We start from the raw sequence: 25,777 nt of genomic DNA on the forward strand, positions 1-25,777 counted from the left end.
GGACACTCCGGACATAACCTACAGTTTTCTTTTGTATCAAGAGACTTCTCTCAGTTTAGCTGTGGTAGTCATCTCAGAATAACCCATATTCTCACAGAGTATGCCCTGTTGACTGATGTGAGAGAGAAAAAAAGGACTTTATTTACAATGCTAAGTCATCATCAACTATAATTGAAGTAAATACACATCAACAAAAGTAATGAAACATGGCACAAATACATCTTAGGGTTAATGATACCATTTGGAAAAAGTTGTGATAAAAGAGGTTGCTTTACTCTCACTACATAAGAGACTGATGGAAATTGACAGGTAATACATAATGGCAAATAATGTATCCATAAAAGTTGGTAAGCATGAAGTGTACTAGTAATATCCTGGCAAAATTTGTATCTGTAAATTTTAGGAAGTTCTGGTGATATGTAAATTCAATTAACAGTACCAAATCTTATATTCAGTCTCTTATGAATGAGTCTGTTGGTGAAACTGAAGAGAACTGACATAAATCCAAAATATTAAATTGTACATTAAAAATTTATTTGTAGATGAGAATACTACCCACCATACAAATTTGCTCGGATAGCTGCATGTGTTTATCGTGCCAGTTCCAGGATTCGGGCATGTGCAGAGGACCTGGATTGAATCTGCCCAGTGGATTAACAATGAGATCCAGTATGCTGGCCAGTCTGGATGTGGTTTTAGCAGGTTTCCACATCTGACTTGGTAGATACTGGGCCGATACCTAAGTTCCAGCCCAGTTACACGATTTGCAAGCATTTTGAAAACAATTGTAATCTTTCACGTGGATAACGCTTCATGTGAGCAGTTGGTAAAGATATGCCCTCCTGGGCATCTGCTATTCTTAGGCAGCTGACTTTAATATCAAATTAGTATCCTTTTTGCATTACTGGCATGATGTATAAATCAGTCTGCCTATTTAAGTTTCTTATCATCACTGTAGATTCCTACAGATTCTTAATATTCAGGAACAACTTCATAAGCCATTATTGAATTTATCACATTGACTTTGAGCCCAAACCTATTCTGTGTTGTGGAACTCAGTTACACTGTTGTGGTCCTCTTAATACACTCCTGGAAATTGAAATAAGAACACCGTGAATTCATTGTTCCAGGAAGGGGAAACTTTATTGACACATTCCTGGGGTCAGATACATCACATGATCACACCGACAGAACCACAGGCACATAGACACAGGCAACAGAGCATGCACAATGTCGGCACTAGTACAGTGTATATCCACCTTTCGCAGCAATGCAGGCTGCTATTCTCCCATGGAGACGATCGTAGAGATGCTGGATGTAGTCCTGTGGAACGGCTTGCCATGCCATTTCCACCTGGCGCCTCAGTTGGACCAGCGTTCATGCTGGACGTGCAGACCGCGTGAGACGACGCTTCATCCAGTCCCAAACATGCTCAATGGGGGACAGATCCGGAGATCTTGCTGGCCAGGGTAGTTGACTTACACCTTCTAGAGCACGTTGGGTGGCACGGGATACATGCGGACGTGCATTGTCCTGTTGGAACAGCAAGTTCCCTTGCCGGTCTAGGAATGGTAGAACGATGGGTTCGATGACGGTTTGGATGTACCGTGCACTATTCAGTGTCCCCTCGACGATCACCAGTGGTGTACGGCCAGTGTAGGAGATCGCTCCCCACACCATGATGCCGGGTGTTGGCCCTGTGTGCCTCGGTCGTATGCAGTCCTGATTGTGGCGCTCACCTGCACGGCGCCAAACACGCATACGACCATCATTGGCACCAAGGCAGAAGCGACTCTCATCGCTGAAGACGACACGTCTCCATTCGTCCCTCCATTCACGCCTGTCGCGACACCACTGGAGGCGGGCTGCACGATGTTGGGGCGTGAGCGGAAGACGGCCTAACGGTGTGCGGGACCGTAGCCCAGCTTCATGGAGACGGTTGCGAATGGTCCTCGCCGATACCCCAGGAGCAACAGTGTCCCTAATTAGCTGGGAAGTGGCGGTGCGGTCCCCTACGGCACTGCGTAGGATCCTACGGTCTTGGCGTGCATCCGTGCGTCGCTGCGGTCCGGTCCCTGGTCGACGGGCACGTGCACCTTCCGCCGACCACTGGCGACAACATCGATGTACTGTGGAGACCTCACGCCCCACGTGTTGAGCAATTCGGCGGTACGTCCACCCGGCCTCCCGCATGCCCACTATACGCCCTCGCTCAAAGTCCGTCAACTGCACATACGGTTCACGTCCACGCTGTCGCGGCATGCTACCAGTGTTAAAGACTGCGATGGAGCTCCGTATGCCACGGCAAACTGGCTGACACTGACGGCGGCGGTGCACAAATGCTGCGCAGCTAGCGCCATTCGACGGCCAATACCGCGGTTCCTGGTGTGTCCGCTGTGCCGTGCGTGTGATCATTGCTTGTACAGCCCTCTCACAGTGTCCGGAGCAAGTATGGTGGGTCTGACACACCGGTGTCAATGTGTTCTTTTTTCCATTTCCAGGAGTGTATTTCCAACTGTACCCGCATCAATGCATATATTATTTCAGCCTGAATTATCATGTCATTTCAAATCCTTCAGTGCATTTAATTTTCTGCCCACCTTTTAAGGATTGCTTTTAGTTACAATGGTCCATCTTATATTTTGGGAGGTGGTACTTTCAATCAGTTTGTCAGTAGCTCCATCCAACTGCTTCATAAAGTGGACCATTTTGGTGCTCATCTGTGAAACCTTGGACAACACGTACCTCTGTGTAACCTGTGGTGAGATGTAAGCATGATGTGATATATAAGGGGTATTCAAAAAAGAAACAAGCCGGAGGCATAATTAAGGAAACCAGTACCTGTATGTTAGAAGTATTGACCCTGGCTGTTGAGACACTTATCCACTTTGACACAAGGTGGTGAATGGCTGTCTCATAAAATTCCCGGGGCTGCAATGTTAACCAGTTCTGCATGTACAGCTGGTCGTCGTCGTCCGAGGTGAATTGTTTGCCCCTCAGAGCCATTTTAAGGGAACGAAAAATGGTGTAATCACAGGGAGAGAGGTCTGGACTATATGAAGGGTGGCCAAGAACCTCCCATTTTAGTTTCTGCAGGAGTGCCGTGACTGTGTTGGCTGTATGAGGCTTTGCATTGTCTTGGAGTAGAATGACCCCAAGGGTGAGATTGCCTGGTCATTTCAATTTGATCGCTTGGCGAAGGATGATCAAGGTTTGCGAGTAATGCTGGGTATTCACTGTTGTCCCGTGCTGCAGGTAGTGAATCAGAAGGGGGCCATCTTGGTCAAAGAAGAACGTCAGCATAACCTTTCCTGCATTCATGTGGACGTCGACGCCCATCTGTACATGTGGAACTGCTTAACATCGCAGCCCCAGGAATTTCAAGAGTGAGCCATTCACCACTTTGTGTCACATTGGGAAAGTGTCTCAACAGCCAGGGTCAATACTTCTAACATACAGGTACTGGTTTCTGTAATTATGCCTCTGGCTTGTTTCTTTTTGAACACCCCTTGTAATAATCTGACACAAAAAAGGAAATGAGAAGACTAATATTTGCTGATTAATATAATAAGTTGTTTAGGGGAATTAAGTTGTTGATTAATATTTTGCTCTTCTAAGTTAAAACATTGATATATTCTATTTCAGCACCTTCAGTTAACGTCTACCAATTTATCAATATGTCATCAGACAATCTGGATGTCAGTAGTTCAGAATTCGACTGGCCCTATATTGGACAAACTGTACATGCTTTATTATAATTGGAAACAAATATGAAATGCATTGTCTTGCCCACAGCTAAGAAAAATCAGTCTTTTCAAGATGTCTTGGAAATTGATATAAAATTGGTTGTACATTAAGGGTTCTGTGGTAGTATTGTCAGGCAGATACATGAAATATAAATTTTGACTATTACAGTTAGTAGAGAAAAAAAACTTGCAAGCCACTGGAATTTATAAAATGTCTTTGACAAGTTTAAAGCAGGCACAACAAAACAATATTTTTTCATTTAGCAATACATGAGATAAATCACATGTTTTGTGAGTAGCAGCTATATTATAATACTGTGTGTGTGGGGGGGGGGGGGGGGGGGGCCGGGGCTGCGCTCGCGTGTGTGTATCCGTTTTAATCCAGCCTTTGAAATATGTATTTGTTACTCTTTCTAGATCTTAAGCAACTGGGACCAGACTTCATTTACCAGGTTATTTCAAATATTGATGGTGAAAAGGATCCTCGTAATCTTATGTTCCTGTTTGGAATGATGCCTAATTTTTTGAAGACATTCTCTTTGGGTCACTTGACTGAAGAAATGTTTGATGTTTTTTCGTGCTATTTTCCCGTCGACTTTTATTCTGTAAGTATGAAAAAGAATTATTCTGTAATTTAATTCTAGTAGCATTGATAGACAATAACTTGATCTAACTATTTAATAATGATTTCACACACATACAGATTTATTATTTTCTTCTTCTGTTATTTGTATTTATTTATTTGGCCTATAGCTTACATCCTTTTTAATAAAAAATGTCTATTATAATGGAAGCAAGATTTTACAAGGAAGCAATTGTTGTTCACTATCACGTTATCCATTTTCCGACGTTCCTCAGTTGCTTCAAAGTTCATGGAAGTGTAGTCTATCTTTGCAAAAATAAATAAGTAAATATCCACTTACACAAAGTAAAACACACTGGTACACAAACAACACATTCACACATAACAAATACCAAACTACACATAGACGCACTACACAAACGAAAGATGAAAGATAAGAACATTACAATGGTTGGTAACACAAACATGCAGTACACCGTGCAAAGTGGAAGTGAAGTGTTGAAACAAATGTGGTTGGAAAAATGCCAAAAATCAGTCTTCTGAAGGATGCACATGGATTGATAACATCAGAAATTGTGTAACACCAGATGGTAATTTAACCTCGTGTAACTGTGCTGCAAAAGTTGTTTCTAACCTGAAAAATAAGGGAGTTTGGTGTCTCTTCCGCTTAAGTCTGGTGTCTCTCCCACGCTCCTTGCATTTTTCTTCGACCGTTCGCATCGTCTGCCCGACATAAGCCTTAATGTGTTTGCATGGATTATGGTAGACATCCGGTTTAAGTGGTCCAAGTCATCTTTCTAATCTCTTTGAATTGGTTCTCAAATCTACGTTTTTTGTCTTTAGTGTGCCTGTTGTGAAACAGATGGCATCATCATGAGGTGTCCTTTGTCACCAGTTGTAGCAAACTTTTGTATGGAGGATTTCGAAGAGAAAGCTCTGGAAACAGCTACAGTTGAGCCCACATACTTTTTCAGATGTGTTGATGACATGTGGGGTGCGGTCACGTGGGAGCGAAAGATTTCAGGATTTCTCCAATACCTAAACTCTCTGCAACACAGCATCAGATTCACTATGGAGGTCGAAGAGAATGGCAAATTCCCATTTTTGGACACCCTAATAAAGTGCAAAGGGGGTGGTACTATGGGACACAGAGTGAATAGAAAATCCAATTCCAGATTTGTACCTCTATATCTCCAGCTGCCATTATCCTTCACCGTGTGATGGTGTACTACTTACATTGGTCCACAGGGCCCATGCAATATTGGATTAAGAATGCCTACCAAGGGAACTCAACCACTTTAAGGATGTATTCACGAGGAATGGATACAACGAGAGACAAATCCAATATGAATTTGAAGCCATTGTGACTATTCTTCGACCGTGACTGTCTCAATAAATATGTAAAGGTTTTTTTCAATTACCGCTACCAGTCACAAACTTTGTCAACTGTTGTATTACTTATTTATTTAACGATATGTTTTGAGGGAATGCCTCGTCTTCAGGCTAAATGGCATTACAAAAACAACTTTACAATAAGGTCATCCTGTGGAAGAAGAGAAAACTTAGTAAGAGGCGATGTCACTTTGGTAGCTGGTCTGATGTTTGCACTAAAATGTTTTGTAACGGTCACTCACTTTGTCCTTCTGGCGTAGCAATCTCGTTGTGATGCACTGAGGTGTTTCCATTTCCTTAACTCTCTTGGCTTTCTTGGTCTCTGTTCACAAATTTTCACTAACATAACAGTACCTGGAAACACGATCACAAATCTGTAGTGCACTCGACAAGACAGCGGTCGAAATACGGCTGGTTTTGATTTGACTATCGATTTGTCGATCTTAGTGGTGTCAGATGTTTACATGTGTTTTGCACGTCTTGTTATCATATTACAGATGTAGATTGACGAAATACATTACAAATTGAGAGCTGTAGGTGAATGTTTTGGATTTCTTCCAGAAACACACTTCAGGAATTTGCATTGAGTGAGAGAATGTTCCACAGTGTGTGCCCATTTAAACTGAGACCCTTGAGAATTGTGTAAGAGAACAAGTCATAAAATATTGTCCCCTGTTTAAACATGTTGCACAGTTTGTATCCATTTAAAAGGAGACCATTGAAAATTATATATGAGAACCAGTCAGAAAATAATGTCTCCTGTTTATTATTTCTCTGTCATTCAGTTTGTAACATAGTATGAGTGCAAATCAAAAAGTAAGTTACACTAGCTTGCCTCAAGAGCATGCTGTATTTTGTGACAATGGCAAATGTGTGGCATGCAACAGTAATGCTGACACGTCAGATAGGATGGTGTGGGTCGTATCCCATCGTGTTGTGTGTGCAGAGTGGTCTTGGCTTAATGGTGTGTTAACTGGATGTTCACTCCAAATTGAAGTTGTGAGCAGTGATAAGGTTTCAGTGGGCTTAACGGTTCAATTGTGTGGACATTTGTCATGAAATCACTGCTCTGTATGATGAGTGTGCAATCTCTCACCCAGGTATTGTAAAGTGTTGTAAGCAATTTGACGCCAGATGCACGGATCTCACTGACGAATATCTCGAAGATAAGCCTGCAGTGTCCAGTACCGTTGCAAATGTTAACCATGTGGATGTGATCAATAGAGAGGTCGGTCCATAACACTGCAGGAAATTGCCAGCATGCTGAACGTTTCGTATGGCAGTGTGCTCTCCATTGTTCACCAGCACCTTAGATATTGTAAACTGTGTGGCAGAGGGGTCTCATAACTGCAAGCTGATGTTCACAAGGGACAATGTTTCCAATTGTCGCTGGCATTTTTGGAACAGTGTTCTGTGGAGGGCAACAAGTTTCTGTGGTGAATCATCACAGGAGATGAAACATGGGTCTACTACTTCACCCTCTAAACAATGAGAATATCGATGGAATTGGTGCATACCCATCATCACAATGAAAGAAGGCCAAGATCCAGCCTTCAGCAGGAAAGATAATAGCGACAGTGTTCTTTAACATGGAGGGTGTGGTGCATGTGGAACTTATGCCGAAATGCATGACAGTAAAATATGCTTTGTACTGTCAAATATAGGTTGTACACATGGAAGAGGCCTGGAGATACCGGAAGGTTTCAGATCGATTATATAATGGTAAGACAGAGTTTTGGAACCAGGTTTTAAATTGTAAGACATTTCCAGGGACAGATGTGGACTCTGGCCACAATCTATTGATTATGAACTGTAGATTAAAACTGAAGAAAGTGCAAAAAGGTGGGAATTTAAGGAGATGGGACTTGGATAAACTGTCAGAACCAGAGGTTGTAGAGAGTTTTAGGGAGAGCATTAGGGAACGATTGACAAGAATGGGGGAATGAGATATAGTAGAAGAAGAATGGGTAGATTTGAGGGATGAAATAGTGAAGGTAGCAGAGGATCAAGTAGGTAAAAAGATGAGGGCTAGTAGAAATCCTTGGGTAACAGAATATGTATTGAATTTAATTGATAAAAGGAGAAAATATTAAAATGCAATCAATGAAGCAGGCAAAAACTAATGCAAACGTCTCAAAAATGAGATCAACAGGAAGTGCAAAATGGCTAAGGACAAATTTAAGGATGTAGAGGCATATCTCACTAGGGGTAAGATAGATACTGCCTACAGGAAAATTAAAGAGACCTTTGGAGAAAAGAGAACCGCTTGTATGAATATCAAGAGCTCAAATGGAAACCCAGTTCTAAGTGAAGAAGGGAAAGCAGAAAGGTGGAGGGAATATATAGAGGGTCTATACAAGGGCGATGTACTTGAGGACAGAAATAGAAGAGGATGTAGATGAAGATGAAATGGGAGATATGATACTGCGTGAAGAGTTTGACAGAACACTGAAAGACCTAAGACGAAACAAGGCCCTGGGAGTAGACAACATTCCATTACAACTACTACTGACAGCCTTGGGAGAGCCAGCCCTGACAAAAAACTCTACCATCTGGTGAGCAAGATGCATGAGACAGGTGCAATACCATCAGACATCAAGAAGAATATAATAATACCAATCCCAAAGAAAGCAGGTGTTGACAGATGTGAAAATTACCGAACTATCAGTTTAATAAGTCACGGCTGCAAAATACTAACGCGAATTCTTGACAGACGAATGGAAAAACTGGTAGAAGACGACCTCAGTGAAGATCAGTTTGGATTCCATAGAAATGTTGGAACACGTGAGGCCATACTGGCCCTACGACTTATCTTAGAAGATAGATTAAGGAAAGGAAAACCTACGTTTCAAGCGTTTGTAGACTTAGAGAAAGGTCTTGACAATGTTGGCTGAAATACTGTCATTCAAATTCTGAACGTGGCAGGGGTCAAATACAGGGAACAAGAGGCTATTTACAATTTGTATAGAAACCAAATGGCAGTTATAAGAGTCGAGGGGCGTGGAAGGGAAGCAGTGGTTGGGAAGGGAGTGAGGCAGGGTTGTAGCCTATCCCCGATGTTATTCAATCTGTATATTGAGCAAGCAGTAAAGGAAACAAAAGAAAAATTCGGAGTACGAATTAAAATCCATGGAGAAAAAATAAAAACTTTATAATTCTGCCAGAGACAGCAAAGGACCTGGAAGAGCAGTTGAATGGAATGGACAGTGTTTTGAAAGGAGGATATAAGATGAACATCAACAAAAGCAAAACGAGGATAATGGAATGTAGTCGAATTAAATCAGGTGATGCTGAGGGAACTAGATTAGGAAATGAGACACTTAAAGTAGTAGATGAGTTTTGCTATTTGGGGAGCAAAATAACTGATGATGGTCGAAGTAGTGAGGATGTAAAATGTAGACTGGCCTTTGCAGGGAAAGCATTTCTGAAGAAGAGAAATTTGTTAACATCAAGTGTATATTTAAGTGCCAGGAAGTTTTTTTCTGAAAGTATTTGTATGGAGTGTAGCCATGTGTGGAAGTGAAACATGGATGATAAATAGTTTGGACAAGAAGAGAATAGAAGCTTTCGAAATGTGGTGCTACAGAAGAATGCTGAAGATTAGATGGGTAGATCACATAACTAATGAGGAGGTATTGAATAGAATTGGGGAGAAGAGAAATTTGTGGCACAACTTGACTAGAAGAAGGGATCGGTTGGTAGGACCTGTTCTGAGGCACCAAGGGATCACCAATTTAGTATTGGAGGGCACCGTGGAGGGTAAAAAATCACAGAGGGAGTCCAAGAGATGAATACGCTTAGTGGATTCAGAAGGATGTATGTTGCAGTAGGTACTGGGAGATGAAGAAGCTTGCACAGGATAGAGTGGCATGGAGAGCTGCGTCAAACCAGTCTCTGGACTGAAGACCACAACAACAACAAAAACTTCCAAATATTGCACAGGTTGTGTATGGCAGTTAAAGAAAAACGGCAGGGAAAAATTGAGTGCTGGTGTGATTTTGTTGCATAATAATGCAACACTGCTCTTGGCCCACCAAACATCAGAACAGCTGCAGTGATTCAAGTGGGAGGTATGGCAACGTCCTCCGTACACTCCAGACCTAGCACCAAGCGATTGTCATGTGGTCGGCTAGATGAAAGAGGGTCTCAATGGACAACGATTCTGAACCAATGAGTATGTGAATGCTGCTGTATTCAGATGGTTACATAGTGCTGGGGATGATTACTATGCATCTGCAATCAAAAAGAAATGTTTATATTCTCTTGGTGACTTTGCGGAAAAAGAACTTACGTTGTATGCTGTCATAGCCGTTTTGCCTATGTGTATGTGCTTTAATAAATGGCCATAGATTTTAAGTGTAATGTACATTTTGATTTGCCCTCTTAATTATAAATTTGGTGCACTTCCACAAACCACCTCCTACAGTAACAGTATCCTGCATCAACAGATGGCAGCACTGTATAGCTTTAGAAAAGGCCAACACTGATGTACATATAAGAAAGCATTTTGTAACTGAACTCATTGCTGCAGAAGGTGAAATATCCAGTTGTATTCACGAAAGGCCAAAGAAGATGTGAGTAGATACTGCAGTGTATTTCAGCACCGTTAGACAATGAGTTTGTGGCTCTAGAGAAACTGAATGGCAAACACAGTTGGCTAATGCAACACAGGGCTGCTGACCAGCATATCAGCCGAGGTTGACAGCCATGTAGCAATTGATGAAGTGTATCACTTGTTATCCATTAGTAAAGGCAATGTGACGGCTATTGTTGAAAAACTAGCTTACTCCAAAATTCGTGCATGCTGAGTACCAAAAGACAGGGGAAGTCTTGCCCCATCCATCATGCTGAGCTGACCTTGTACCATCAGACTTCCATCTGTTTGTCTTCCTCTAAGTAGTTCAGTGAGGGCGAAGAAGTTGAGACCTTGAAAATTGTGTGCACCAATGATGGGAAACAAGACCATGGTTTTTACAAGTAGCAGAACAGCCATAACAATGTAAACAGAAACCATATAAACAGCCTTGACATACATTGAAAATGTAGTCGAAGTAACAGGCGAAAAAATTGTTTTAAGTAGTTTCTCACTGTACGTCTTAAACATCTACAGACCGCCAAATGGGTGCATAGAAACATTCATTGAAAACATAGGAGAGCTCTTACATATCATCCTAAGCAAGAACTGTGCTCTTGTACTACTAGGTGACCTAAACATAAACACATTGCAAGACACCTGTGACAGTAGGGAGCTCCTGAACACAATGAAAACATATGGCTTATAAAATGCAATAGCCACTCCAACACGTATAACTGCAAACTCCTTTACTCAAATAGGTCACATCTTCACAAATTTAAGGAACTTTCAGTACAAAAGTGAAGGTATAGAAATGACCCTATCAGACCATGATGCAATAAAAATATGACTACCATAGTTACTCGAATCTAAGCCGCACTCGAATCTACGCCGCACCTGAAAAATGAGACTCGAAATCAAGGAAAAAAAAAATTCCCGAATCTAAGCCGCACCTGAAATTTGAGACTCGAAATTCAAGGGGAGAGAAGAGTTTTACACTGCACCTCCAAATTGAAACAAAGTTGGTCCATTGTAATATGAGACACAATGTAGGTCGAATGAATGACGATACAGCTACAGTAGTTTGGTTCGAGTCGTAAGCTTAGCAGTTAAGCTTTACCAGGTAGCCATTGCTATGCGTCAGGCGCTCCGTCCGTATTTATACGGCTACCCTTCCTTTTTCGCGTGCTTCCTCTGGTTTGAATTGATTGCTAATTTTTCTTTGATCTGATAAGTGCTGTTCTCTTTGTTATAGGTGTTTACGTCACTCTAAGCTGAAAATGCATTATTGTAATGTGTTATGCATTTTTTGTTGCATTCTGATAACAAGTGTTTACGGCCTGTCGCCGCTTGCGGCATCGCTTGCTTTTGTGCGCGCTACCGCCGCTTACAATAAAAAAAAAAAAAAAAGAGGAATTGTCTCATTAGCGAAACAATGGCAATGGCAATGGCTGCTATTTGTTGTTACTTACACTGCTGCTTTCTTGGATAAAGATAAACGAGAACCAAATAATAGACTGCGTTTGATAGAAGATGTGAACGAGAGTTTAGTGAAAATTTTTCTCCGTTTGAAAATCTTTGCAAATGCCTCTTTAGTACATTACGTTCTGCGTAGAAATTAGTCATCTTAGATTTAAAAATCTAGTCAGTTGCCGTGCTTCATTTCTGACTGTATCACTATTCGGCGTAAGAATAATACGATTATAAACATGACATGATATGTATATTCTTTCACGTTTGCTGTTGTCTCACTCTAGTTTTGTAATTTATTAGGCAGACGGAATTTAAATGAGATAGCAGCAAACACGAAAGAATACATGGCAAAATGTTTACATTCGAATTATTCTTATGGTGAAGAGAATACTGCATGTGATTCACAATTCATAAAAGTTCCTATTAGCAACCATCACTTGTCACAGGTAGGAAAAAATTCAGAACGTAGAGTTGGCTATATTGACAAACATCCCAAACAGTCTAGCCAGTCTCGGGGCGTAGAAAAAAAACTCGTCTTCCACCTTTTTTTAAATTTATTTACTGACGCAGAGGTTCTGGCACCAGTATTTATCTTTGTGCCTGCAAAGCATGCCTGTGTAGCGCTACATATATTCGACGGCAGAAGTTAAATGTGGCAGCACCTACCAATATTTTTCAGAACTTCCTCTTACTTTGCCCTCCATTCTAAGCCACAGGCGGTTTTTGGATTACAAAAACCGGAAAAAGAGTGCGGCTTAGATTCGAGTAAATATGGTAAATCATATCACCACAAATGAAAACAAACAAAAAAAAATGGGAAGAAAGAAACTTAAATGAACAAAACTTAACAGCCCTTAGGATAAAACTTGGAAAAGAAAGATGGGAAAAACTGGAAAAATACTCTCCATCAGTGGATCATAAAGTGACTTATTTTATTGACACACTTCCCTATCATCTCAATAATGCCCAGTAATAAAAACTAAAGCCAAAGCTTCAAATAAAAACAAAAATGTATAACAAAAGGCATTTTGGTCTCTAGGAACAAGATAAAATGATGCACAGAATATATAAAACTAGCATTGATGAAAACTTTAGAGTACTACAGAAAATATAAAAGAATGTATGCTAAAGTACTGCAAGCAGCTAAACGACTAGAAGCAAAAAAAGTACATCAATAGTGCTGATAATAAAAGCAAGGCTTGTTGGTCTATTATAAATACAAATTGCAAACCCTCCAACTCATAGGAAAACAGCAAAATACAGTTCATGATCAGCAAAAAAACTATAACTGAACACAATAAAATCATAAATCTCTTCAATGACTATTTTGCCACAGCAGGCCAAAAACTGAAAGAAAAAAAAAACAATAAAAAACACAATAACACCTGGAAAACATTTGTTAATACCCAGGGATAAACAATGGCATTTTTGGCAGTGACAGAAGAAGTAACACTAGAGATAATAAAAAACCTGAAACAAACAAAGTCATGTGGTATTGATGGAATATCAAGTATAGAAATTAAACACTGTATGCAGGAACTCAAGAAACCTCTTACACAACTAATCAATTCATTATTCCTGGAAGGAACTTTTCCAAAGTGCTTAAAGACAGCACTGATAAAACCAATGTGTAAAAAGGGGAATGAAAACAATCCAGAAAATTAGAGGCCTATAGCTCTTTTACCAGTCATATCAAAAATATTTGAATGACCTTATGCACAGAGACTTGTTACTTTTTTGATGAAATATGAAATAATCAACAAGAATCAGTTTGGCTTCCAGAAAGATAAATGCACCATGGATGCAGTAATAGATCTCATCGAAAATGTCATAACAAACCTGGACTCTAAAAATAAATGTGTAGGAGTATTTATGGATCTAATAAAGGCATTCGACTCTGTAGACCACAAAACTTTAGTAGAAATATTAGGAGTATATGGCATAAGAGGAAATGCAGGAGACTGGATTCTCTCATACCTGACAAATAGGAGCCAATATACTGAAATTACAAAAACTACTGGTAAAAAAAATAAGATCTAAAGAAAGAATTTTACATTACTCTGTGCCACAAGGCTCCATTCTTGGCCCAATGCTTTTCATTTTATACACAAATCACATCCCATATATGATTAGGTATGGTAGTATAGTTACCAATGCAGATGACACAACTCTTCTATTCATGGATAAAGACACAGAAAAGCTAGAAATAAAAGCCAATGTAGAAGTAAATAATGTCATCCAAAGATTTACTGAATTAAACCTGCACGACAATATTACTGAAACACTTTTTGTAAACTTCAGACTTCGAAACTTTCACAGTGAAGATACCAGTGTATGCGTAGATGAGTGCATAGCAGAGAACACCAAATATCCAACATTCCTTGGGATAATTATTGATGAAAATGTACACTGGGATAAGCATGTAGAATATATAAGGGGGAAACTCAGCACAAGCCTATATGTGCTGCACTAACTCAGCTACCTAAAAGATGTAGGCATTATGAAAACAATATACTGTGCATTAATTCATATGACATTAAGTTATGGCATAATTTTGTGGGGAGGTACCTCGAAAACAAACATTAATAAAGTATTTAAACTACAAAAAAGAGCAAAAAGAGTGATAGCCAGCCTTAAATGTAAAGATTCAAGTAAACCAGCATTTAAAGCGCCCAAAATACTAACATTAGCCAGTATATACCTATATGAACTCCTCTGTTGGACAAAATTCAAATATTCTGTCGACACTAGAGATACCAACACACCACACAACCATGACACACCTCTTCCATGAGCCTACACACACACACACACACACACACACACACACACACAAACCATCGTATGCAGGACTAGAAGCCCTTGTAAAACTCCCTACATTCTTGAGAGAAATAAACAAAAATATTTTCAAAAAAATGTCTCCAAAATTTTCTAATAGAAAACTGTTATTACAGTGTTGATGAATTTATGTGCACTACAGTTCAAAACAATTGCAATACCATTATTGTATCAAAAAGAAAAATTGTACAAAATCTAATTTAATATGAAATAGCCCTAGAATAAATTTGCAATAAATTATATTTTTGTTAAACAATAGACAGTAAAAACTATGTATCTGTCAGTGCATGGAATGAAAATATATCTTGATCCATACAATGTACTTTGTCAAAGGATAAATAAATAAATAAAACAGTGATTTTTATTACACTGGTATACATGCTCTCATTTCAAGGTGAAAAAATAAATCTATGAACAAAGACGATTATGATATTGAAAAGACAAATTAATTATGACTGTCATAGATATTATTCTGTATATGACATTTACTTTTCGGGGGGAGGGGGGGGGGGTGAATTACTTTCTGAACCTCATACCTATATTTCATTAAAAGTCTTTCACTATCAGAATAAGTAATCGTGCCCCTGCTCTCATACTTAACAACTGCTTCCATATTTCAATAAAACTATATACAAGATCCTCCTCCCTCCCCCCTCTCTCTCCCCCTCCCCATCTCCCCCTCCCTCCCTCCTTCCTCTCCTTTTCCTGAAGTGTTGTTTTAGTAACTTTATCACATTATTTTATTAATGCTTCTCAATACATTGCCCTTCCTTCCTTTTTGTTTGTTCTTGTATGTCCAGACACCTCACCTCCCCCCAAAAAGTTAAAAATCGTTTTTATTGGCTTAGTTGTTATTGTTTGTACATATGATCAGCTTCCCCCAGCTTCTGTTTGTCTGCCGTTATTGGTTGTACTTGGGGAATACATGGGTAACTGAAGCTATAGGATTAGTATATACGTCAGCATAAGTACTGTCTGCTTGTTTGACCAATAAAATTCAGGTTTCCCTAAATTAATTTAGCAAACTGCCCCAATATTTCCTTTGAACCGGCCATAGACAGATTCCTTCCTCCTCACTGTTGTCTGACATAGCTAATACTGTGTCTCTCAATGAATGCACAACTAAATATGTCCAACAGTTTTTTGTTTTTCATTGTAACTGAAATAATTCCAAATGTGATAGGGCAATAAGTATGAAATCATTACAAAAATTTCATAGTGGAATTTATAGCGAACTATTATTACTCACTAACTTCCTACTATTGTCAGACGGCAAACAAAAATGTCTTCAGTACTGGCAAAAATACCACATTTTCTAACAATAATAAGCAAGTCCTTAGAAAATTAGTTTTAATGTGGCGGATGCCCAAATACTTTGTCATATTTCTTAATATATGTACCAACCACATCATTTCTACTTTGCAGGCTACCAGCAGTCCTTCCTCAGTCACTCGTGAGCAGTTAGCTGTAGCACTTGCTTCTTGCTTGACTGCTGTAGCGGATTTCTCAGAATTTTGTTTTCCTCTGATATTTGAGAAGTTGGAGTCTACTCGGAAAGAAGCAAAGCTGGATTGCTTCTATTTACTTGTAAGTTTAAGAGAAGTATTAAACATTAAATGATTTGTATGTTGTATTAACTGTGTAGTTGAATGCAGTTATTTAAAATGAAAACATTAATTACAGACCTATCAAAGAACACTTTTGTTTCATTAAGCTCTATTCCAAAGTTGGTAGCTTTTAAAACTCAGACTCCTTTCCTTATCGTTAGTGATACGGAATAATAATTTACTTGCATGAGGAGCATGTAACACAGGTGTTTTTAACATACGTAATAAGTGAGTGTAAAAATTACAGATAGCAACTGGGTCAATCCACATGAAGTGGTCCAGTAATGGTTGCTTGACCATTTTTAAATATTTTAATTTTTTATATGTGTTCGCCCTATATTTGAGAAGTTCAAAACAGTTTTTTAAAATAATTTATCTTCCATCTTTACTGGATGGCGGCCATTTTTATTTGTGGGTGCGTGACGATTTTTCAGTCTGGATACATTAGCGAAGATTTGTATATCTCTGCACTGGGTTAAGTTAATTGCAATTGCAATTGAGATGATTGTTTTTGAAAAGTGTCCTCTGCAACATTGTCTGTTACACAGAATACCCTAAATTAAAAAATAACCAGTCAATATGACCTCCAAAATTTGGTATCCAGATTTTCAAAAATCCACTTTTTAGGCCCAAAAATAACAAACAAGGAGTGATTTATGAGAGTTTTTTTCCTATAGTTGTAGTAGTAGTTGTTGTTGTTGTTGTTGTCTTCAGTCCTGAGACTGGTTTGATGCAGCTCTCCATGCTACTCTATCCTGTGCAAGCTTCTTCATCTCCCAGTACTTACTGCAACCTACATCCTTCTGAATCTGCTTAGTGTATTCATCTCTTGGTCTCCCTCTACGATTTTTACCCTCCACGCTGCCCTCCAATGCTAAATTTGTTATCCCTTGATCCCTCAGAACATGTCCTACCAACCGGTCCCTTCTTCTTGTCGAGCTGTGCCACAAACTCCTCTTCTCCCCAGTTCTATTCAATACCTCCTCATTAGTTATGTGATCTACCCATCTAATCTTCAGCATTCTTCTTTAGCACCACATTTCGAAAGCTTCTATTCTCTTCTTGTCCAAACTATTTATCTTCCATGTTTCACTTCCATACATGGCTACACTCCATACAAATTCTTTCAGAAACGACTTCTTGACACTTAAATCTATGCTCAATGTTAACAAATTTCTCTTCTTGAGAAACGCTTTTCTTGCCATTGCCAGTCTACATTTTATATCTTCTCTACTTTGACCATCATCAGTTATTTTGCTTCCCAAATAGCAGAACTCCTTTACTACTTTAAGTGTCTCATTTCGTAATCTAATACCCTCAGCATCACCCGACTTAATTCGACTATATTCCATTATCCTCGTTTTGCTTTTGTTGATGTTCATCTTATATCCTCCTTTCAAGACACTGTCCATTCCGTTCAACTGCTCTTCCATGTCCTTTGCTGTCTCTGACAGAATTACAATGTCATCGGCGAACCTCAATGTTTTTATTTCTTCTCCATCGATTTTAATACCTACTCCGAATTTTTCGTTTGTTTCCTTTACTGCTTGCTCAATATACGGATTGAATAACATCGGGGACAGGCTACAACCCTGTCTCACTCCCTTCCCAACCTCTGCTTCCCTTTCCTGCCCCTCGACTCTTATAACTGCCATCTGGTTTCTGTACAAATTGTAAATAGCCTTTTGCTCCCTGTATTTTACCCCTGCCACCTTTAGAATTTGAAAGAGAGTATTCCAGTCAACATTGTCAAAAGCTTTCTCTAAGTCTACAAATGCTAGAAATGTAGGTTTGCCTTTCCTTAATCTATTTTCTAAGATAAGTCGTAGGGTCAGTATTGCCTCACGTGTTCCACATTTCTGCGGAATCCAAACTGATCTTCGCCGAGGTCGGCTTCTACCAGTTTTTCCATTCGCCTGTAAAGAATTCGCGTTAGTATTTTGCAGCTGTGACTTATTAAACTGATAGTTCGGTAATTTTCACATCTGTCAACACCTGCTTTCTTTGGATTGCAATTATTATATTCTTCTTGAAGTCTGAGGGTATTTCGCCTGTCTCATACATCTTGCTCACCAGATGGTAGAGTTTTGTCAGGACTGGCTCTCTCAAGGTTGTCAGTAGTTCCAATGGAATGTTGTCTACTCCCGGGGCCTTGTTTCGATTCAGGTCTTTCAGTGCTCTGTCAAACTCTTCACGCAGTATCGTATCTCCCATTTCATCTTCATCTACATCCTCTTTCATTTCCATAATATTGTCCTCAAGTACATCGCCCTTGTATAGACCCTCTATATAGTCCTTCCACCTTTCTGCTTTCCCTTCTTTGCTTAGAACAGGGTTTCCATCTGAGCTGTTGATATTCATACAAGTGGCTCTCTTTTCTCCAAAGGTCTCTTTAATTTTCCTGTAGGCAGTATCTATCTTACCCCTAGGAGATAAGCCTCTACATCCTTACATTTGTCTTATAGTCATCCCTGCTTAGCCATTTTGCACTTCCTGTCGATATCATTTTTGAGACGTTTGTATTCCTTTTTGCCTGCTTCATTTACTGCGTTTTTATATTTTCTCATTTCATTAATTAAATGCAATATTTCTTCTGTTACCCAAGGATTTCTACTAGCCCTCGTCTTTTTACCAACTTGATCCTCTGCTGCCTTCACTACTTCATCCCTCAGAGCTACCCATTCTTCTTCTACTGTATTTCTTTCCCCCATTCCTGTCAATTGTTCCCTTATACTCTTCCTGAAACTCTGTACAACCACTGATTTAGTCAGTTTATCCAAGTCCCATCTCCTTAAATTCCCACCTTTTTGCAGTTTCTTCAGTTTTAATCTACAGTTCATAACCGATAGATTGTGGTCAGAGTCCACATCTGCCCCGGGAAATGTCCTACAGTTTAAAACCTGGTTCCTAAATCTCTGTCTTACAATTATATAATCTATCTGATACCTTCTAGTATCTCCAGGATTCTTCCATGTATACAACCTTCTCTTATGATTCTTGAACCAAGTGTTAACGATGATTAAGTTATGCTCTGTGCAAAATTCTACCAGGCGGCTTCATCTTTCATTTCTCTCCCCCAATCCATATTCACCCACTATGTTTCCTTCTCTCCCTTTTCCTACTCTCGAATTCCAGTCACCTATGACTATTAAATTTTCGTCTCCCTTCACTAGCTGAATAATTTCTTTTATCTCATCATACATTTCATCAATTTCTTCATCATCTGCAGAGCTAGTTGGCATATAAACTTGTATTACTGTAGGAGGCATGGGCTTCGTGTCTATCTTGGCCACAATAATGCGTTCACTATGCTGTTTGTAGTAGCTTACCCGCACTCCTATTTTTTTGTTCATTATTAAACCTACTACTTCATTACCCCTATTTGATTTTGTATTTATAACCCTGTATTCACCTGACCAAAAGTCTTGTTCCTCCTGCCACTGAACTTCAGTAATTTCCACTAAATCTAACTTCATCCTATCTATTTCCCTTTTTAAATTTTCTAACCTACCTGCCCGATTAAGGGATTTGACATTCCATGCTCCGATCCGTAGAACGCCAGTTTTCTTTCTCCTGATAACGACGTCCTCTTGAGTAGTCCTCGCCTGGAGATCCGAATGGGGGACTATTTTACCTCCGGAATATTTTACCCAAGAGGATGCCATCATCATTAAACCATACAGTAAAGCTGCATGCCCGCGGGAAAAATTACGGCTGTAGTTTCCCCTTGCTTTCTGCTGTTCACAGTACCAGCACAGCAAGGCCATTTTGGTTATGGCTACACGGCCAGATCAGTCAATTATCCAGACTGTTGCCCCTGCAACTACTGGAAAGGCTGCTGCTCCTCTTCAGGAACCACACGTTTGTCTGGCCTGTCAACAGATACCCCTCCGTTGTGGTTGCACCTACGGTACGGCCATCTGTATCACTGAGGCACGCAAGCCTCCCCACTAACAGCAAGGTCCATGGTTCATGGGGGTTAGGTATCATAAAATACTAGCCTCACATAAAGCAAGAACAGTTACAAACATTTCCTTAATTTATTATGAATTTTTGAAATTTCAAAATTTTCTTTTTTTGTAGTGATCTTATGTGGGAATGAATATAAAAATATGATTTTTGCGCAGTTTGAACACCTATATGATAGCAACGTACTGTATTGATATCTGACTGTGAACAAAGATATAAATTTTTGAAAATGATGAGATAATTCACATTAGTCTATAACTGATATTATGGCTGTTGCCTATTTAAATGGTTTATTGTTTCATTGTAATAAAATTTGATTGTGACATATATTTAGTTAACACTATCACCCAATAATCATTTAGTTTATTTATTTTTAATAATGCAATATTAAACAATAGGAGCTTTCACTTGTGTTCTATGGTAATAAAAATGCCCATTAACATTTAGGTTTATCGTCAGTGAAGAAGTACATGATTGCTGGGTGTGGCATTGTAGAAATAAATTATTGCTGGGTGTGGCATTGTTGTAGTCAGTCTGTTCTGAAACCTCTGTTAGAGTGGATGTACATACTTCATCGAGAGTGTAGAATGTGTTGTGTGCTTTGTTCTGTGTGTAATTTGTAATTAATTTTGAGAGGTGAACTGCAATGCAATAACATGGGTGAACAGTGCTCTGTTGGACGGATAGCAAGTGAAGTGTGTCACAAAACAGTTTCAAAAAACTTGAAAAATGTCAATGACTTTGAAGTTAAATGAACTCTGTTTAAATTTTGAGTAAGTTCTTCTGTAACATCAGTGTGTGAGTATCATGAGAAGAAATATATTCAGAAGTACAACCATATTTTTGGAAGAAAGTGCTGTGATCCACTTAAAAGTTCATAAAAAGCCTATTACTAAAGATTTGAGGGAGATAAAACTTGAACATGTGTCCTTAGTATGTGAGAGTGAAACAGCTTCCCAAATGAAATATAATGTGATTCCTGGAAATTCCCTGTACCCAAATTGTTACTCAAAAATATTTGTTGTGAATTTAGAACCAGAATCATGAAACCTTGTTAATAACATTTATATTCCTAATGAGGAAGTTGTTAGCATATTGGATTGTGCTTGTTCTAAGTTAGACGTATCTTCTGCTTCGAAAATAATAAAATTAGGTAGCAGTAAAAGATAAGCAGATATTGAAAATAAGGTACAACAAATTTCAGACAAAATTAGAAAAGACTTGGAATCATGCTTTAATAATACAGATACAAACATTATTTCTATAGAAGAAGAAAACCTACCACCACCATCATCTGACACTGAGTATTTGAGCTTAATAGAGAAATTAAAAATTAAATGTTCAGTGACATCTAAAGAGGAAAAAGTTAAAATTTTAAGTTGTCTCCCTGACTCATGGCCAAGTAGTTCATGAAATCAATGTTTCTCATCGTTTGGTTAAACTAACCCAAGAATTAGTGAAAGAGCAAGGCATTCTTCCAGTTTTAGGAAAGAAGAAAGGAGTAGGCATAAGTGAAGAAACAATTAAAAAGATCCATCAGTTTTTTGAAGATGATGAAAACAGTAGAATGTACCCAGGTTGCAAACATTGCAAAAGAGTTGTTATAAATGGAGTTAAAGTAACAAAGCAGAAACGACTAGTGCTGTCAAGTTTAAATGAACCTTATGTAGCTTTCAAAAATTCTCATCCTGAATGCAAAATTGGAAGGTCAAATTTTTGTGACCTCCGCCCTTGGTATCTTGACTCCTGTATATATTACACATCCTTAACATGAGAAACAAAAATGTTCTGTTAACTGAATATGCTGTTGTTTAGCTGATATCTTATTTGCATTGTATCTTTTATTTATGTAAGATATATTTCAACAATCTGACACATCCATATCATAAATATATTACTCATACTTTACATGTGAAACACAATTTTCTGTTAATTGATTGTGCTGCTGTTTATTTGATTTTTATTTACATTGTATCTTTTTATTGTATTTATACAAGTTATATTTGAACTATGTAGCATCTGACATGTTCCATATCCTTGCGATTCACTCACTACCAGGATCTATGGAACACGAAATGAAATAAAAATAAATAAAAGTGGTGTATTTTGGCTGGATCCTCAGGGACACACTCCGTATGTGTTTCTTTATATCATCAAAATGTCAAACTGATGATTGCGGGTGCAAAACTCAGTGATCTTAACTACAAAGAGTTACTAGATTTAATTGTCTGTGACACTAACAGTTATGAGTGCATGATGAGTTTGTGTAATAAATGCCCTGGTAAGGAAACCGTTATTGAATTGTTTCATGGATATGATAAGGAAATGCCAGACAGTATTACCTTCAAGCAGTGGGTCACAACTAACAGGACAGAAATGATAACAGTGGTTAAATCTCAGGAAGAGTACTTGGAATCTTTAATTGATAACTTACAAAAACTCAAAAGTCACCACTGTTTCTAAAATCCAAAGTAAGTTTTTGAAGGACAAAAAAGCACAACTTCATGAAACTGAATTCATAGTGCTACCTGATTTTGCAGTAAATTTTACATTTGTGATTCAGGGTGCAATACAAGGGTACCACTGGGTCAATGACCAGGCAACAGTGTATCCATTTATTCTTTACTTTAAAAATGAGAAAGATGAAGTTTGCAGTTCTCCAATTTGCATTCTAAGCGACTACTTGTAGCACAACACTTTGGCTGTACATGTGTTTCAAAAGTATGTAATAAATACATAAAAGAAAATTTTACCAAGGTTGAGAAGCTGATATACCTTTCAGATGGAAGTGGTAGTCAGTATAAGAACAAAAAGAATTTTTCAAATCTGTGCAACCACAAAGTAGACTTTGGGTTGGAGGCTGAATGGCACTTTTTTTGCATCTTGCCATGGCAAAAATGTGTGTGATGGAGTAGGAGGTATAACAAAACGTGAAGTAAGTAAAGCCAGCCTACAAAAACCAACCACAGATCAAATTCTCACAGTACAGGACATGTATGTCTTTTGCAAGGATAACATTAAAGGCATTAACTATTTTCTCATCAAGAAAGAAGAAGTGGTTCTGCATATGAAAACAAAACGTCAAACCAGATTTGAAAGCTGTATAGCAATAAAAGGAACAAGATGCTTCCACAAATTCCTTGGCATTGCAGAAAACTTAATTCAATGCTATGTAACATCAGAAACTGAAATTTGAGGATCATTGTGTCAGTAATATTACATCTCTCTTACATCTCTGTCTTTCACACTGAATGACATAGTGGCTTGTGTGTATGATGGACATTGGTGGCTTGCAGAGATTGAAAGAATAAGTTTGAAAAACAGTGATGTTTTTGTACATTTTTCCACCCTGCTGGCCTAAGAACATAAATCAAGAAATCTACTAGTGACAAAATTTGGATACCAATGAAAAATGTTTTAAGGAAACTTTCAGTGCTTGAACTTACCACAGCAACTGGGAGGTCTTATTCTATATCACAGAAGCTGTCTGAAAAATGTGTTCTTAACATTCACCACCAGGTTTAGGAACAGTCGCATCTCGAAGGATGTTATTGAAAACATTTATTTTAAGTATGTCATAATAATATAAATGTTAATTTCAGTGACGTTTCCACTTTTTGTATATAATTCAGTGCCTCACTTCAATATTAAGGCAACGTCCATAAGATCAGTTGTAGAGTAATGTGAATTATCTCCTCATTTTCAAAAATTCGTATCTTTGTTCACAGTCAGATGTCAATGTTGAAATTTTTACAGTACGTTGCTATCATATAGGTGTATAAACTGTGCAAAAAATCATATTTTTATATTCAGTCCCACCTGAGATAACTAACCCCAAACTTTACAAAATATGAAAATTTTCAAATTTCAGAAATTCATAAAAAAATTAAGGAAACATTTGTAAGTGTTCTTGCTTTATATGAGGCTAGTATTTTATGATATCTAACTATAGGAAAAAAATAGACTCTCATAAATCACTCCTTGTTAGTTATTTTTGGGCCTAAAAAGAGGATTTTTGAAAATTTGGATACCAAACTTTGGAGGTCATATTGACTGGTTGTTTTTTAATGTAGGGTATTTTGTGTAATAGACAATGTTGCAGAGGACACTTTTCTAAAAACAATCATGTCAATTGCAATGTTGTAACTTAACCCAGTGCAGAGATATTCATATTTTTGCTAACGTCTCTAAACTGAAACATCGTCACACGCTTACAAACGAAAATGGCCGCTATTCAGTAAAGGTGACATGTATTTTTTTTTTTTTTTTAAACTGTTTTGAACTTCTCTATTATAGGGTAATCACACATAAAAAAATTAAAATACACTCCTGGAAATGGAAAAAAGAACACATTGACACCGGTGTGTCAGACCCACCATACTTGCTCCGGACACTGCGAGAGGGCTGTACAAGCAATGATCACACGCTCGGCACAGCGGACACACCAGGAACCGCGGTGTTGGCCGTCGAATGGCGCTAGCTGCGCAGCATTTGTGCACCGCCGCCGTCAGTGTCAGCCAGTTTGCCGTGGCGTACGGAGCTCCATCGCAGTCTTTAACACTGGTAGCATGCCGCGACAGCGTGGACGTGAACCGTATGTGCAGTTGACGGACTTTGAGCGAGGGCGTATAGTGGGCATGCGGGAGGCCGGGTGGACGTACCGCCGAATTGCTCAACACGTGGGGCGTGAGGTCTCCACAGTACATCGATGTTGTCGCCAGTGGTCGGCGGAAGGTGCACGTGCCCGTCGACCTGGGACCGGACCGCAGCGACGCACGGATGCACGCCGTAGGGGACCGCACCGCCACTTCCCAGCTAATTAGGGACACTGTTGCTCCTGGGGTATCGGCGAGGACCATTCGTAACCGTCTCCATGAAGCTGGGCTACGGTCCCGCACACCGTTAGGCCGTCTTCCGCTCACGCCCCAACATCGTGCAGCCCGCCTCCAGTGGTGTCGCGACAGGCGTGAATGGAGGGACGAATGGAGACGTGTCGTCTTCAGCGATGAGAGTCGCTTCTGCCTTGGTGCCAATGATGGTCGTATGCGTGTTTGGCGCCGTGCAGGTGAGCGCCACAATCAGGACTGCATACGACCGAGGCACACAGGGCCAACACCCGGCATCGTGGTGTGGGGAGCGATCTCCTACACTGGCCGTACACCACTGGTGATCGTCGAGGGGACACTGAATAGTGCACGGTACATCCAAACCGTCATCGAACCCATTGTTCTACCATTCCTAGACCGGCAAGGGACCTTGCTGTTCCAATAGGACAATGCACGTCCGCATGTATCCCGTGCCACCCAACGTGCTCTAGAAGGTGTAAGTCAACTACCCTGGCCAGCAAGATCTCCAGATCTGTCCCCCATTGAGCATGTTTGGGACTGGATGAAGCGTCGTCTCACGCGGTCTGCACGTCCAGCACGAACGCTGGTCCAACTGAGGCGCCAGGTGGAAATGGCATTGCAAGCCGTTCCACAGGACTACATCCAGCATCTCTACGATCGTCTCCATGGGAGAATAGCAGCCTGCATTGCTGTGAAAGGTGGATATACACTGTACTAGTGCCGACATTGTGCATGCTCTGTTGCCTGCG

General features: G+C 39.4%; 1 protein-coding gene across 1 annotated transcript in view; it reads left to right on the forward strand.

The window, feature by feature from the left end:
- Positions 1-25,777, forward strand: part of LOC126479049 (MMS19 nucleotide excision repair protein homolog) — a 226,683-nt gene that overhangs the window by 39,618 nt on the left and 161,288 nt on the right. The window contains exons 4-5 of the mRNA XM_050103751.1: positions 4,164-4,351; positions 16,031-16,192. Of these exons, the coding sequence (XP_049959708.1) occupies positions 4,164-4,351; positions 16,031-16,192 (350 nt within the window). The remainder of the gene's footprint in view (positions 1-4,163; positions 4,352-16,030; positions 16,193-25,777) is intronic.

The sequence above is a fragment of the Schistocerca serialis genome, chromosome 1, assembly GCF_023864345.2.
Source record: "Schistocerca serialis cubense isolate TAMUIC-IGC-003099 chromosome 1, iqSchSeri2.2, whole genome shotgun sequence".
NCBI lineage: Eukaryota > Metazoa > Arthropoda > Insecta > Orthoptera > Acrididae > Schistocerca > Schistocerca serialis.